This window comes from Lacerta agilis, chromosome 7 (assembly GCF_009819535.1).
Source record: "Lacerta agilis isolate rLacAgi1 chromosome 7, rLacAgi1.pri, whole genome shotgun sequence".
NCBI classification, from domain to species: domain Eukaryota; kingdom Metazoa; phylum Chordata; class Lepidosauria; order Squamata; family Lacertidae; genus Lacerta; species Lacerta agilis.
The window spans coordinates 72171838-72185793 of record NC_046318.1 but is presented as its reverse complement, the minus strand read 5'-3'; the positions used below and the strand labels follow the sequence as shown (position 1 = coordinate 72185793).

At 44.2% G+C, this 13956-nt stretch overlaps 1 protein-coding gene across 1 annotated transcript in view; it reads right to left on the bottom strand.

Annotated features, from left to right (window-relative positions):
• Positions 1-366: 366 nt before the first annotated feature.
• The window catches only part of COL14A1 (collagen type XIV alpha 1 chain), a 133946-nt gene continuing 120356 nt past the window's right edge, over positions 367-13956 (bottom strand). Inside the window, exons 46-48 of the mRNA XM_033155795.1 lie at positions 5829-5906; positions 5422-5577; positions 367-1104 (exon numbers count right to left, since the gene is read on the bottom strand). Of these exons, the coding sequence (XP_033011686.1) occupies positions 800-1104; positions 5422-5577; positions 5829-5906 (539 nt within the window). The 3' untranslated portion in view covers positions 367-799. The remainder of the gene's footprint in view (positions 1105-5421; positions 5578-5828; positions 5907-13956) is intronic.

Below are 13956 nucleotides of genomic sequence, written 5' to 3'. Positions count from 1 at the left end.
CCCCTAGCAATGCAGAAATCACATCTAAGAGGCAAGCAGAAATGCTTCCATGGACAGTGCAATCTCGCAACTGGAACTTGCAAGGATTGTTGGGTGAAGGTGTTTTGGGTTTTTTTTAAATAGATCTCAGGGATTCCCAGATTAAACTTCATACCACAGTCGTGGACTCTTAAAAATAATAAACGCAATAGATGAAATTATTTATAAAAGTTTGCCACGTTTATTTGTATATAAAATAGAGTAGTGATAGACCCACAATAAATTATTAGTGTGTTTCTAATAGGTATTTAATAAGAATGCTAAGGGAAGAAAATCCCACTTTATATAAATCTTCGAAGGAAATTGTTTTTTTTTTAAAAAAAAAAAAATCAACCAACACAGTTGGCTTCAGAAGGGTTACTTTGCAAGTAAAGCACACAATCAAAATTCAGGCAGAGAAATCCAGAAAGCAAGAAATAGTGGAGTGAGCTCCTTGACTTATTCAGATATAACAGCTGGTGATGGAGTGTTTTGAAATGTGCATCGAACCATTCTAATACAATAACTACAAAGATCTACAGAAATGTCCCTTGGAGTTTCCATCTAACAATAAACTCCTACAAAGCTAATAACTTCTGGCATGCAATGTAATTAGCTATCCCCCCCCCCCGGGTTCTGCCAAAGTGGTAATGTACAATATAATTTTTTTCCCTTTAACATATGAGCCTGTAAACAATTCCCATGACAACATTAGGCAACTGGACAGAGGCCTAAAAGATTCATGTATATAATGCACACAGAGAGAAAAAGAAATAGTTCGTTAAGAGGTTTTCTTAACCTTCCTCTTGAGAGAGCTGGTGCTTCTTTTGGAGATTCTTCTTGAAATGCGGCTTATTCCGGGGGATCTCAGTTCGAGAGCCCCCATTTCTTCCCGCACAGGTGTGAACTCTGGCTGAGCCAGGCGAGGTGCTGGGTAGGGGGACTGCGGGTGATGGTAGGATCCATGCGCCAGATAAGGCTCTTGATCATCGTCATCGTAAAGGTCCTCGGAGTCATAGAGCTGGTAGGAGTTGTGCGGTAACGGCACGACAGGGATCTCTTGATCAGTTGGGTCCCCATATCCACCTTAACTCGCCAAGAGTTAACGCAAGAGGAAAGCAAAATTGAAGCAATTGTTAGGAGCTTGGTTGAATATTGCTCTCTGTAGAGCAACCTTTTTCCTCAACTTTGGGTCCCCAGATGTGGTTGGGCTACAACTCCCATCATCCTTGACGGCTGGTCCTGATGGGAGTTGTAGTCCAATATCATCGGGGGGAGTGGGGAGGCCAAGGTTGAGAAAGGCTGCTCTCGGCTGCTTCTACTTACAAAGCAGTCAGCCTTGTAAGATTAAATCAGCACCAGTGAATGGGGGAAGATTTATGATTATCTTCCTGTTAGTTGCAAACAGACACCAGCAGTAACAGTGCGCTAATTGTATTAGACATGAGTTGTCTGTTACACAGCGTGGTTAGGGGCGGGGGAACATGGAGCAGCTTAAGAACCAATAGACACAACCCAGCCCTGATTAAGTCTGTTTAGCCCTCATTTATTTCAGTTGGGGGGAAAGTTCAAGCAACTGACCCTGATTCAATGGAGAATCCTGCATATGGGATCTGGCTGGCTTGCTGGAGGGCTAAATAGGAACATTCCAACCTGCAATATTTTGTTGCGGTTCCCACCTGTTTTGCTCTATCTCAAATAAGTGAAGCTCTCCCTTTCCAAAAGCTCTCCCAGGGCTTTGATACAATCCTGTTCTGAATAACAGCCTGTCCAATGGTTGCTTGTGCCTAGCAATGCGCACCGTGGAGAAATGTGCCAAGTGTTTTAATTCTAGCAGAAAGCATAAGAAAACTAGAGCAGGCATCCTTTGTTAGTGGTGATAATAATAATAATAATAATCAGTGTTGCTGGTGGGAAAGCATCAAGGCTGTTCAGTAGTTGCCATTCTGACCTTCATCCATATGAGAAAGAAAAACCAGACTCTACCCGATTTCACCTTCCGTATGGGTAGCCATTGTAAGGGAATGAGCCTTCGGAAATCGAAAACGAACCAAGATGAGGGGTGGAGAGGGGGAGAGGGGGAGAGGGACAGGAGCAGGTGAACAACAGAGAAATACATACAGGTCAGTGAAACAAACAAAGGTCTCCGAGGCCAGTTCAACTACAGGTTAATCTTGCGACTTAAGCTGTAACCAAGACTGAGTCTCCAACTAATAAGTACAACCTAAGGCTTTGCTTCATGCTTTGCAAACCGAAACAAGAAAGAATAATAAAAAAAAAACATTCACATGCAGTACATGAACTTGTGTCAAAGTTCCTACACCTTCTTTCCATGGCCCCTTGGATACCAAACAGTGTTTTTCAAGGTCCTCGAGGAGTTTTTCCGTGTCAGTCTGCTTACCATGGGAACGTTGCACAGGCTTGGTTGACAATTCACCCAACACACCCACACACACATATGTTTAGCAGAAGATGATAATGTCAACAGTGGGTGTGGCCAAAGGCAAAAATGGGCGGAGCCAGTCACAGATAATGCTCTCAAGGAACACCATTTGAAAACCACTGTTCAAAAAACATCATCAAGACACAATCTCTCCATGCAATGGGGGTATTTTAGTCCAATTTCTTTTTTTTTAAAAAAAGACTGTCATTCATGAATTACAACTATATGCACTGCCGATTCAGATTATTACAAGGGGCTTAGTTAGTGAGACTCTGGTCTGCCATGCTGTTTAGACAAACATGAACGAGGAGCTTCTCAGCTAGGGATTTCCCAACCAACCAGCCAAGGCAGATCAGGTTATAACCAGGAGATGGATGGATGACACAAACAAGACATTCAAGAAAGTTGGACTGGGTTATTTTAGACAATGTGACAATGGCACATGACAAACACAAGAGACGAAGAAACAAAACGCCCTGCACTTTACACGCTCTTTGGTTTTTATACGGGGTTTTAATTGCTTCAGTTACAAGGTTAAAAGGTTGTTTTTCCTCTTTGAATGAGATAACTGGGCACGTCCCCTGACCCAATGACGTAGACCACAATGTTTATGATTCCCCTCCTCAGCAATGTTTAGCTCTAGTTAGATATCGTGTTTAGCACTTACTGGCTGCAAGACAGGGACTGAGTCCCAACCATTTTCCTTTCCCTGCCAAACAGGCAACCAGAGCTATTCAAAGTCTGCAATGCAGACACACAGGTGCAGTCATGGCTGCTTAGCCTGTGTATGTGGTTCACACAGGGGAGCACTTTGGATTAATCAGTAATTCTTTTTAAGGTAGAACTGAGGATTTATAAGCATGTTTGGCAAGGACCTCTTTGTCCCCAAGGGGTCAGTTGCAATACCATTTTACGTTGGTTCCCCTACTGTCACTCTCCAAAATAGTTCCTGCATTTCTGGAAGAGCGTGGGGCAGAAGAACGACAAGGCCGTTCTGAGGCGCTTCTCTGCCAAAATATGGCGGCGGCATTTCTAAGACCAGGGAAACATGAACATCTGGACACATGTAACGCTGGGCGCTGTGACATCAGGGCTGAGTTGCAGTTAAGTGACGCGGCAGAAAGTTTGGGTGCTTTTTAGTTGAGAGAAAAGGCAAGGAAGAGGTGATATATCGGAAATGTTTAAAGGCATGGAGAAAGTGGATAGAGACGAGTTTTTCTCCCTCTCCCATTACCTCTAGGACTCATGGATATCCGATACAGCTCAATGTCGGAGGATTCGGGACAGATAAAATTAAGCGCTTCTTCAAACAATGCATAGTTAAACTAAGCAGGTCGCTCCCATAGGAGACAGGGGTGGCCACCAATTTAGATGGATTTAACAGAGGATTAAGACAAATTCACAGAGGAGAAGTCCGTGGATGACTGCTTGCCATGAAGGCTATGCTCTGCTTCCACAGTTGGAGGCAGGCTGTATGCTCTTGCATTCAGGTCCTGTTTACAGGTTTCCCCAATGGCATCTGGTGGGCTACTGTGTGTGAACAGGAGGCTGGACTGGATGGGCCCTTGGCTTGACCCAGAAGGCTCTCCTTCTATTCCTTTGAGCCTCCTGTGTGAACAGTATCGATCAGTTGACATAATTTTCTCCCGCATTACACTAACGGTGCCACCATTGTGAAGGAAACCAGCACGGGTTTGTTTGTTTGTTTTTAGCCTGGTGGCAACAGCTCTCTGGAATTCTCTTTTCTTGGAATGGAAGCCAGCCTCATCACTATGTTCTCATCTTTGCAACTCCCTGCTTTGGGAAGGCCACCCTGGCTACTTTACTGACATTTTTAAAGATTAAAAGAAACCCCAAACTTCTCTAGGATTCACCTCCCCCTTCAACTAAAAGTCCCTACAGTAAGAAAACATGCAAACATGCGCCACGTTTTTGTGATTTTAATATGGCTTTCTTGGTTTTGTGTGCACTGAGATTCTGCACTTGGATTTCCTTTTGAAATGTTTAAAATGGTACCGATGACTGATCAGGAAATGTTTTATTTTTATATGTGAACACGGAGGGGATCCTCAGACAGGTGTGTCTGTGGGGAAGAGGAAACCCAGTAACTTTGTATCTCTAACAGGTGGGTAGCCGTGTTGGTCTGCCATAGTCAAAACAAAATAAAAAATTATTTCCAGTAGCACCTTAGAGAACAGCTAAGTTTGTTCTTGGTATGAGCTTTCGTGTGCATGCACACTTCTTCAGATACACTGAAACAGAAGTCACCAGATCCTTAAATATAGTGAGGGAGTGGGGAGAGGTATTACTCAGAAGGGTGGTGGGAATGGGTGATCAGCTGATAGGTGTGGAAAACCTGTTGACGACTCTTAACGGCTGCCCAGATGCATATTTGTGTACACAAGGGTGTGTACTTTTGTGCACACACAGATATGTGTCCAAATGCGCTTGCGAGGGTCTTCAGAGAGAAGGCAGTGCAGTTCTGTTTGCCTTCGCTGCTGTGACCAAGTAGCTAAGCTGGTTAGGTTGCACGCCCCCATGACACCATCACATTTACAATGAGATCCCTGGAGGGCAGGGGCAATTAATGACAAGTTCCTTTCAAGTAAAAAGAATAACTTGAAAATCACTCAGGAGAGCAATGGCTGCAAACAGGTCTAACTGCGGTGGGTGTGGTTGTGGTTTCTGATTTTGCAGATCCTCCTCCTCGTTCCCGAAGCCACAACTTACTCGCTGAAAAACGAGCATCACAAAAATTCGGTACAGCACTAGGACCGTAGAGCTGGAAGGGACCACGAGGGTCAACCCCCAAAATGTGGGAATCTTTCACCCAATGTGGGACCAGAACCCGCGACCCTGAGATTAAGAGTCCCATGCTCTACTGACTGAGCTACCTCATTTTGAAGACATTTCTGGGAAGCAATGGAGGAGGGGAGGCTAACTTGGAAAAACATACTCACCACCTGTTCCATATCCAGCACAGGAAGAGGGGTCACAGTATCCCGGTTGCCCTGAGGTGCCATGCGGCCCAGGAACACCTGTATGACCAGGTGGTCCTCTTGGACCTGGTGAACCTGGCGGTCCCGGGGTACCTGTACGGCTTTCACCTGGAGGCCCTGCACGGAACAGAGAAACGGCAGTAAGAACATCACTTTGCCACTGCTGCAGAACGAGAGAGCAACATCAGGTACAGACTACCTGAGTAACCGAACGTGATTTCACACGTGTTCTTTATTATACAGCCACTCTGTGTAAAGGAGCCAAACTTTACTTGTACGGACTGTTGTTTATTATGCGTGGGAATGCACATTTAATTGTACTGACCATTGCATACCATTTGGGCATATGGTCAGTACGGCGAATTTACCTGCTGCCCCTGGCGGGCCCCGGGGGCCTTGGGTCCCGACACCTGGGTTCCCTCGCTCTCCCTTCTCTCCCGATAGACCTGTTAAGGAGAAAGGATAAACATCAGAACAGATGGGGCGGGGGGAAAGTTGATTAATGCTTCTCCATGAGCATCTTTTATTAATTAAGAAAGGGAAGGGAGGCCAAGGAGAAATGGCTCTGTTGCGTCTTCTGTTACAGCCTCGTTGGAAGGTGTTGCTATAGCTAGTTTCCTGTTATAGTGGCTCTTTACGAAGTCCTGTCGGGCCACTTTAGAAGACAATGCTGACAAATTAAAGACCTGGATACAGTAGTCAGAAGTCGCTAACGTATTCATATTATTCACTATGTCGATTCACACAACCGTTCTTGGTTTGGCCTCCAACTTTCCCATTCTTCTGGGAAAGATCTCCCCAATCTTCTGGTGTAAGCATAAACCCCCATTTTTTAATGCTATTGTTGGCATTCGTTTCAGCAGAGAGAAGAGACGCCATGGCGCATCTGCAGCGGCACAACTGGATACCTTCATCTGCCCCAGCTGCAACAAAACATGTCACTCCTGTATCGGTCTCTACAGCCATAGCAGGTGCTGTAACTCTCCAGCACTTTGACTTCACCCCGAATAGGACACACCTCCACTGTCTTCTCAAGACAGGCAGATGCCAACAATAAAACTAACAATTTCCAGAGAGTTCGCTATGTTAGTCTTTAGCAACGAAAAAAACAGAAGTGTCTTGTGGCACCTAAAAGACTGGTTGGCATCCCACTCCTACTTGAATCATACACATACACACACAATATGATGCACATTTAAACTTAAATAAGAATAAATTATATATAAAGGGTCATTCTTCAACAGCTATTGCATTTATTTGGAACGCTGTCAAAGTGATATTAATTTTTATTCCGGAATTGGTTTTATTAGAACCACAGAAATATATTTCATGTAGATTTTTGTGGTTCCAATATTTACATATAACACACCAACAAATTTCAAATGGACAGCGTTCCAAGTACATGCATCTGTCAAAGAATCAGCCTCGCTGTTCTGATCATTGAACATACCACATTTTCTTAAGAATGTTGTTGTTTTTCTTTAACTCTTAAGTAGCTAGCCAGTTTTGCTATAATGTACGCTCAAGGATTTTATTTTCCTCCTCTGAAATGGTAGGAATATCAGAACACTTCCCATAATTTGATGTAACAGTTGCTATTGGATGTTCCTGTAAGCGCAACTCATTCCTTAAGCTGCATAGGGATGGTTTTAGAATGTTTTTAACAAACAAAGAAAAGAGCTCAGAGCAGGTGATGGAAGATCAGCCTGTTAAACATAAAAAAACGATGTCTTCTTTCATTCTCTTTCGCTGCTATAGCTTCGTGAAGTCACTGATCAATGCCAGAAGGTACAACGGCTCTCTTTTATGATTCAATAGTTTCAGGTGTGTGACTCCTTTGCATCCACCTGTACACAGTTTCTGCAGCGTTTAACTGCACAGCTGGAATACTTCTTCCAATTCAGCACAGCGCTAGACCCGGGTCAAGAAGAATCACCTCACTCACAGCCCACAAAAGATGCTGAGCAGAGAAGGTGTGAAATTCTAAACTTCCCCTCCGAAGAATAAAAACGCAGCAGGCTGCCAAAATGCCTTTGTTTAAAGAATGTGTTCTGATTCCTTACAGCTCTCAAAGCACAAACGTACATGTGTCTCACCAGATCGCAAGCGCCAATGAGCACAACGGGTCTTGACCCCCAAGTACATGGGCAAAGGATTGCAACTTGAGGGGGGGGGGTGGAATCTTCAAAAGACAACCAAGGGACCATGAAGTTTTCAGGGATAGATGCTGAAATTAGAGACTGCTCCTGTCAGCATACCCCTTCCACCCACATTCTCTCCCATTATCTTTGCATACCTAAAACGAGTGACCAAAATCACACTCTTTCTTTTTAAAATTTTCTTTAAAGATACATACAGTGGTACCTCGGGTTAAGAACCTAATTCGTTCTGGAAGTCCGTTCTTAACCTGAAACTGTTCTTAACCTGAAGCACCGCTTTAGCTAATGGGGCCTCCCACGGCCGCTGCGCCGCCAGAGCACGATTTCTGTTCTTATCCTGAAGCAAAGTTCTTAACCTGAAGCGTTGTTTCTGGGTTAGCGGAGTCTGTAACCTGAAGCGTCTGTAACCTGAAGCGTATGTAACCTGAGGTACCACTGTATATATATATAATAAGATCACACTCTCGTAGGCCCCTTACAAGGTTTGGTCTGTAGCAACAGTTCCCAATTTAAACAAAATATATGAAGACTGAATTCATGTTGACACGGATAGTTGCCTTAAAACCCAAACTAACTAGTGGACGATAAGCTCCCGGGCCTCATCTGGGTGGAGAATGAGGCTGAATATCTTACAGTGCCGTTTCAAATCACAGTCAGGTGATTTGGCACAAGCTGAGCAAAGCTATTAGCAGAAACCAGGCCAAGCTCCTAGGCTGGTATCCCAGTGTTTTTTTTGGGGGGTGTGTGTTTTTTTTTCTTCATTTCATTTTTTCCTTTTTGGACCGATACTATCATATTCAAGCTTATAGGAAAGCTGAGGTCATGGCTTTCTGTTATAATTAAAGATTCAGAGATGCATTCAGGAGGCCAGCTTTATGAAATGTGTGCTTTTAAACTTAGAAAGCAGGGAGTACAGGCAAGCGGCGAAAGCACAAGAGTGATTCTCCAGACCTTGGACCCAGCGCTATTTGAAACGTTTCTATCATTTATACGGTAAACTTTCAGCACCACGTGACCCCAGAGCGGGCAGCAATTCCATTCAAAATATAAAACAATTCTAACAGAAAAAGAGCAAGGAAAACAGTACACCCACAAAAATCAACCACAAAATCTTCAGCTCCATCTTGCTAAAAAAAATCCTCTAAGATCCCACAAAAAAAACAACACCTACAGCAAAAAGGTAGGCATTTAAATGATGCAAAACCCAGACCCCTGAAGCCAGGTGGGATAGGACAAAACAACAACAACACGCATTTGTGGTATGAAAAGTTGCAGGATTTCAGCAAGACACACACTGAACCAGAGGCCGGGGTCACATATAACTGCCCTGGAACCGTAACGAACCACAAATAAACTACCTTCCAAGTGTCCCGATTTTCCAGAGACAGTCCAGGAATTACGAAAGCCATCCCAGCTTCTGATTTGATCCAAGGATGTCCCTGCTTCCGCCGCCAGTACGGCTGCCACCAAGCTCAGGGAAGAGAATGAGCTTGAGTTTATCCTGAGTGTTGGATTTGAGGGACTGTCCTGTTACCTCTCCATGGTCTCCACCACTGGTCTCCTCCCTTGGGCAGCTTGTAGCAGCTCCTGGAGAGCTGCTGGGTGAGGAGGAGCCACCACCACCACCGAGGCCCAGCCTTGTGTACTGCACTGTCTTGATTTTCTTTATTTAAAAAATTGCTTTGTGCTCTCACGTCTAACCTAGTTCCTTTCTAAAATTTATTTATTCATGTTTGTTTTTCTTTTTTGTAAAACTACCGAAGAATAAAATCAAATCAGGATTAAGGGGATTTTTAGGAAATGATATACGATGAATTGAAAAAGATGTTTAAAATAACATTTGTTTTTTAAACAAGCCAAAATACCAGAAGCTTTCCTTTTGGGAATTATAGGCACAGAACTACCCAAACTGTATAGAAATTTATTCATGTATGTGACTACAGCGGCAAGAATGTTATTTGCCCAAAAATGGAAAGAAGAAGTCCCGACGAAAGAAAAATGAATACAAAAACCTATGGAATACGCAGAAATGGCGAAACTAACTGGAAAAAATAAGAAATCAAGATAACAAAGTTTTTTATATAAAAAAAATGGAAATGGTTTATCGAATATTTACAAACAAACTGTAAACAGATAAGAACACTGGCAGGATTATTGTAATAACCTGCAGTTTTATAAGAGTATGTATTTAAAGTAGATGAATAAATGATTATGTTAAGTTACAGTGGAATCTTGGAAGTCGAATGTAATCCGTTCCAGAAGGACATTTGACTTCCGAAACATTCAAATTCTGAGGCACAGCTTCCAATTGGCTGCCAGCTAGGCTTTTTGCAGATCGGAAGCTGCATGGGATATTCGGGTTCCGAGGAACGTTCAAAAACCAGAACACCTACTTTTGAGTTTTCAATGTTCGGGAGCCGAAATGTTCGGGAATGGAGCAGTTCGAGAACTGAGGTTCCACTGTATGTGTGTGTGTGTGGGGGGGATTTCTCAGGACAAGGGAGGGTGTGTTCTGTGTCCAATTGGTGGTGGGGGGCACTCACCCTTCTTCTGATAGGAAATGCTATGAGGGGGGGATGAGGGAGTCGAGGAGGGTCAGTTGTTGAGGGAGTGAGAAACCTTCCTATTTTCATCTGAGGAATGCTGGAGGGTATGCAATAATTAAAAAGGGCATTCAGAGGGGCCCCCCTTGAGTATGAAATTTACTGAAGGGACTTAATTTTACTACAGACAGTGGGGCAAATAATGTAGCTATTGATGGAAAACAAACTGCGGCAGAACCTAGTGGCAAGGACTAGAAGAAGCAAGTGGGTGGGCGAGGGGGGGCTCTCCATCCTGAAAACTGTTCTGTAGGGGGCAAGTGTTGTTGGGAGGCATTGCTGAGCTGGGTACCGCTTTCTCGAATAAAGAATTTACTACCCTGCCGAACGCTGTGTCTTGTATGCTGACCTGCATCTGACCCAGCTCTCTGACACTGTTTTTTTGGGGGGAGGGGGGTTTCTCCTGACCCTCAAGAACAGATTTGGGGTAGATGCAGAGGGCACTCGGGGGGTGGTGAGATAGGAAAGCTGCACTGCGCCAGCGGAATGGGTTAGCTGAATACAGTCCTCTGTTGAGAGAACCAGGAAGCCCATTTTGGCATGTGAAAATTGTGACACAGCGCTGCTCTGACTGTGTTTAGTTTGGGACAGCAGTCATGAAATTAAAAGACGCCTGCTTCTTGGGAGAAAAGTGATGACAAACTTAGACAGCATCTTAAAAAGCAGAGACATCACCTTGCGGACAAAGGTCTGTATAGTTAAAGCTATGGTTTTCCCAGTAGTGATGTATGGAAGTGAGAGCTGGACCATAAAGAAGGCTGATCGCCGAAGAATTGATGCTTTTGAATTATGGTGCTGGAGGAGACTCTAGAGAGTCCCATGGACTGCAAGAAGATTAAATCTATCCATTCTTAAAGAAATCAGCCCTGAGTGCTCACTGGACGGACAGATCCTGAAGCTGAGGCTCCAATACTTTGGCCACCACATGAGAAGAGAGGACTCCCTGGAAAAGACCCTGATGTTGGGAAAGATGGAGGGCACAAGGAGAAGGGGGCGACAGAGGATGAGATGGTTGGACAGTGTTCTCGAAGCTACTAACATGAGTCTGACCAAACTTCGGGAGGCATTGGAAGACAGGAGTGGCTGGCGTGCTCTGGTCCATGGGGTCATGAAGAGTCGGACACGACTAAACGACTAAATGACAACAATGGGTGTCAACATTATGAATTCAGTTGTGGTACGTTTTGGTTAAGTTGAGCCATTGAAAAGCTGCTTGTTTGCTCGGTCACTGGCAAACTAACATAGTTTACCTCTCAGAATTACTATACTAACTTTTATTTTTTTAAAAACAAAAATTTGGAATTGTTCATGAGTATTAAAATTAACTTCTTATCAAGGAAGCATGTGCTTAGTGTCACTAAACTGCTAATGCAGGAATGAATTGTAAGCTATCTAAGTTGGCAGAAGCACAAAAATGGACTTCAGAGAGCCTTTTCCTTTGCATCATCTTGATTTCATCCCGCCTCTTATCTGCAGTGACACGACAGACTGATGGTGCTTTTCGGATAGGAAAAATGCTAATGAGGAGCTCATTTGCAGATAGGAACCAGAGGGAAGTGAAAAGGGAGAGACAATTTCCACTGCTATATTAAAACATAAATTATAGTCTTGTTTTACTGCATTCGGTTTAAAGACTAGCATTTTTGTGGGCATAGGAAGGATCAGAGAGTGTGCATATAATCTGAAACATTATATAGAAAAAGGTGGGATACAAACGAAACATTCAAATAGAGATCAAGGAACACCTCTGCTAAATGCATTCCCACCAGAGCAATGAACCATCCGGGTGATATTTCATCCCCTTTTGAGCAGAACTTTTGAGTTCTGCTAAGAGTCCAAATGCCTCTTTGCTCCCGCCTCAACTTCAACTTTAGCTGGCTTCTCTGAAATCCTTTTCACCATCTCGCCTTGAGAGTTACTGCTTCTCAGGCTGAGTGATTGCCCAAAACATGCATATCCAGGCAAACGAACATCTCCTAGCTATTTCGACATTATTTATGGCTTGTTTCTCTCTCCCCACCTCCACCTAAAGGACATTGGGTTCCAAATTCTCAAACAGCCTAAATAAAATTTTAGGCAGGAGGCTCGCTGAGATCATATCTAGTTTTAACAACAAGGAAGAATCCAGCACGGGGGATGTGAAGCTAGCAGCCTGGTTCTGTCCTTTTGCTAGGGTAAAGGTAAAGATAAAGGGACCCATGACCATTAGGTCCAGTCGTGGACGACTCTGGGGTTGCGGTGCTCATCTCGCCTTACTGGCTGAGGGAGCCGGTGTACAGCTTCTGGGTCATGTGGCCAGCATGACAAAGCCGCTTCTGGCAAACCAGAGCAGTGCACCAGAGTGGTACCTATTTATCTACTTGCACTTGGACGTGCTTGCGAACTGCTAGGTTGGCAGGAGCAGGGACCGAACAACCATCAAGGGGATTCGAACCGGCGACCTTCTGATTGGCAAGCCCTGGGCTCTGTGGTTTAACCCACAGCGCCACCCGTTTCCCTTTTGCTAGGGTAACACAGTACTTATACTGGGGCTGCCATACATCCGGAATTTTCTGGACATAGTCAGGATACTGTAAACTGAAGCAGTGGCCGGGTAGATAGATAAAAACGTCCAGGAAAATCCAGATATATGGCAACCCCTGTCAGCAGTGTCATTTATGGCTATTTCCCTTTAAAATATCTGCTCAAAAACTCCGTTTTTTGTTTGCCTATTTGCCAATAAAACTCAACAACATTTCTGTCCGAATTTGTCTGTTTGAAATATGGCAGCCCTAACGTATACGCAGTCCCCTGTCCGTTGAGGCACTTAACCCAAGTTTGGAGGAAGCCACATCCCGATGGGTCCTGTCACCAGGGCTGTCAAGTATGCACAGAGAATGAAACTTTATGGGCAGGGCTAATCACAAAGGAGAATACTGGAAGCTGGGGTGATCCAATGAATATGAATATTGAAAGATTCAGGAGAGACAAAATATGGAGTTAGGTTCCATCACCTTTGATGGCTATAAAAATCAGGGCAGATCAGGCTTTCAACGGCTACTAGCCACAATAGCTGTGTTCTGCCTCTTCATGGAGTTGGAAGGGAACACGAGGGGCATCTAGTCCATCCCCTGTAACACAGGAATCTTTTGCCCAATGTGAGGCTCAGACCCACGACCCTGAGATTAAGAGTCTCGTGCCCTACCAGCTGAGCTACCCCATTGAAGGCCAGTAGGCCAGTTGCTAGGAACCACAACTGGGGAGAATGCAGTCTGGTCCTACTTAACTGGCTTCCCATAATTTTCTGGTTGGCCACAGGGAGTATTCAGTGCTGGACTAGATGGGCTTTTGGTGTGACTCATTCTTAACATTCAAGAGGAAATAATGTCCCTCAAAACTAACTTTTGTGATTGCCTGCCAGAAGATGTAGCAATGGCTGCTAAGTGGCTCTGGCTGTACCAAGGTGGATTAGCCAAATTCATGGAGAGACAGGTCTGTAAATTAAGTTTTGATAGTTAAAGGGACTCTTAATATTCAGAGGGATGTTGCCTTCAAGCCCTGCTTGTGGGCTTTCTAGAGGCATCTGGCTAGCCTCTCTGACAGTATTATTGTTATTGTTAATTGTTATTTATACCCTGCCCATCTGGCTGGGTTTCCCTAGCTACTCTGGGCAGCTTACAGCACATAAATTGTAAAACATTAGACACCAAAAATTTCCCAATACAGGGTTGCCTTCAGATGTCTTCTAAAAGTCAGAT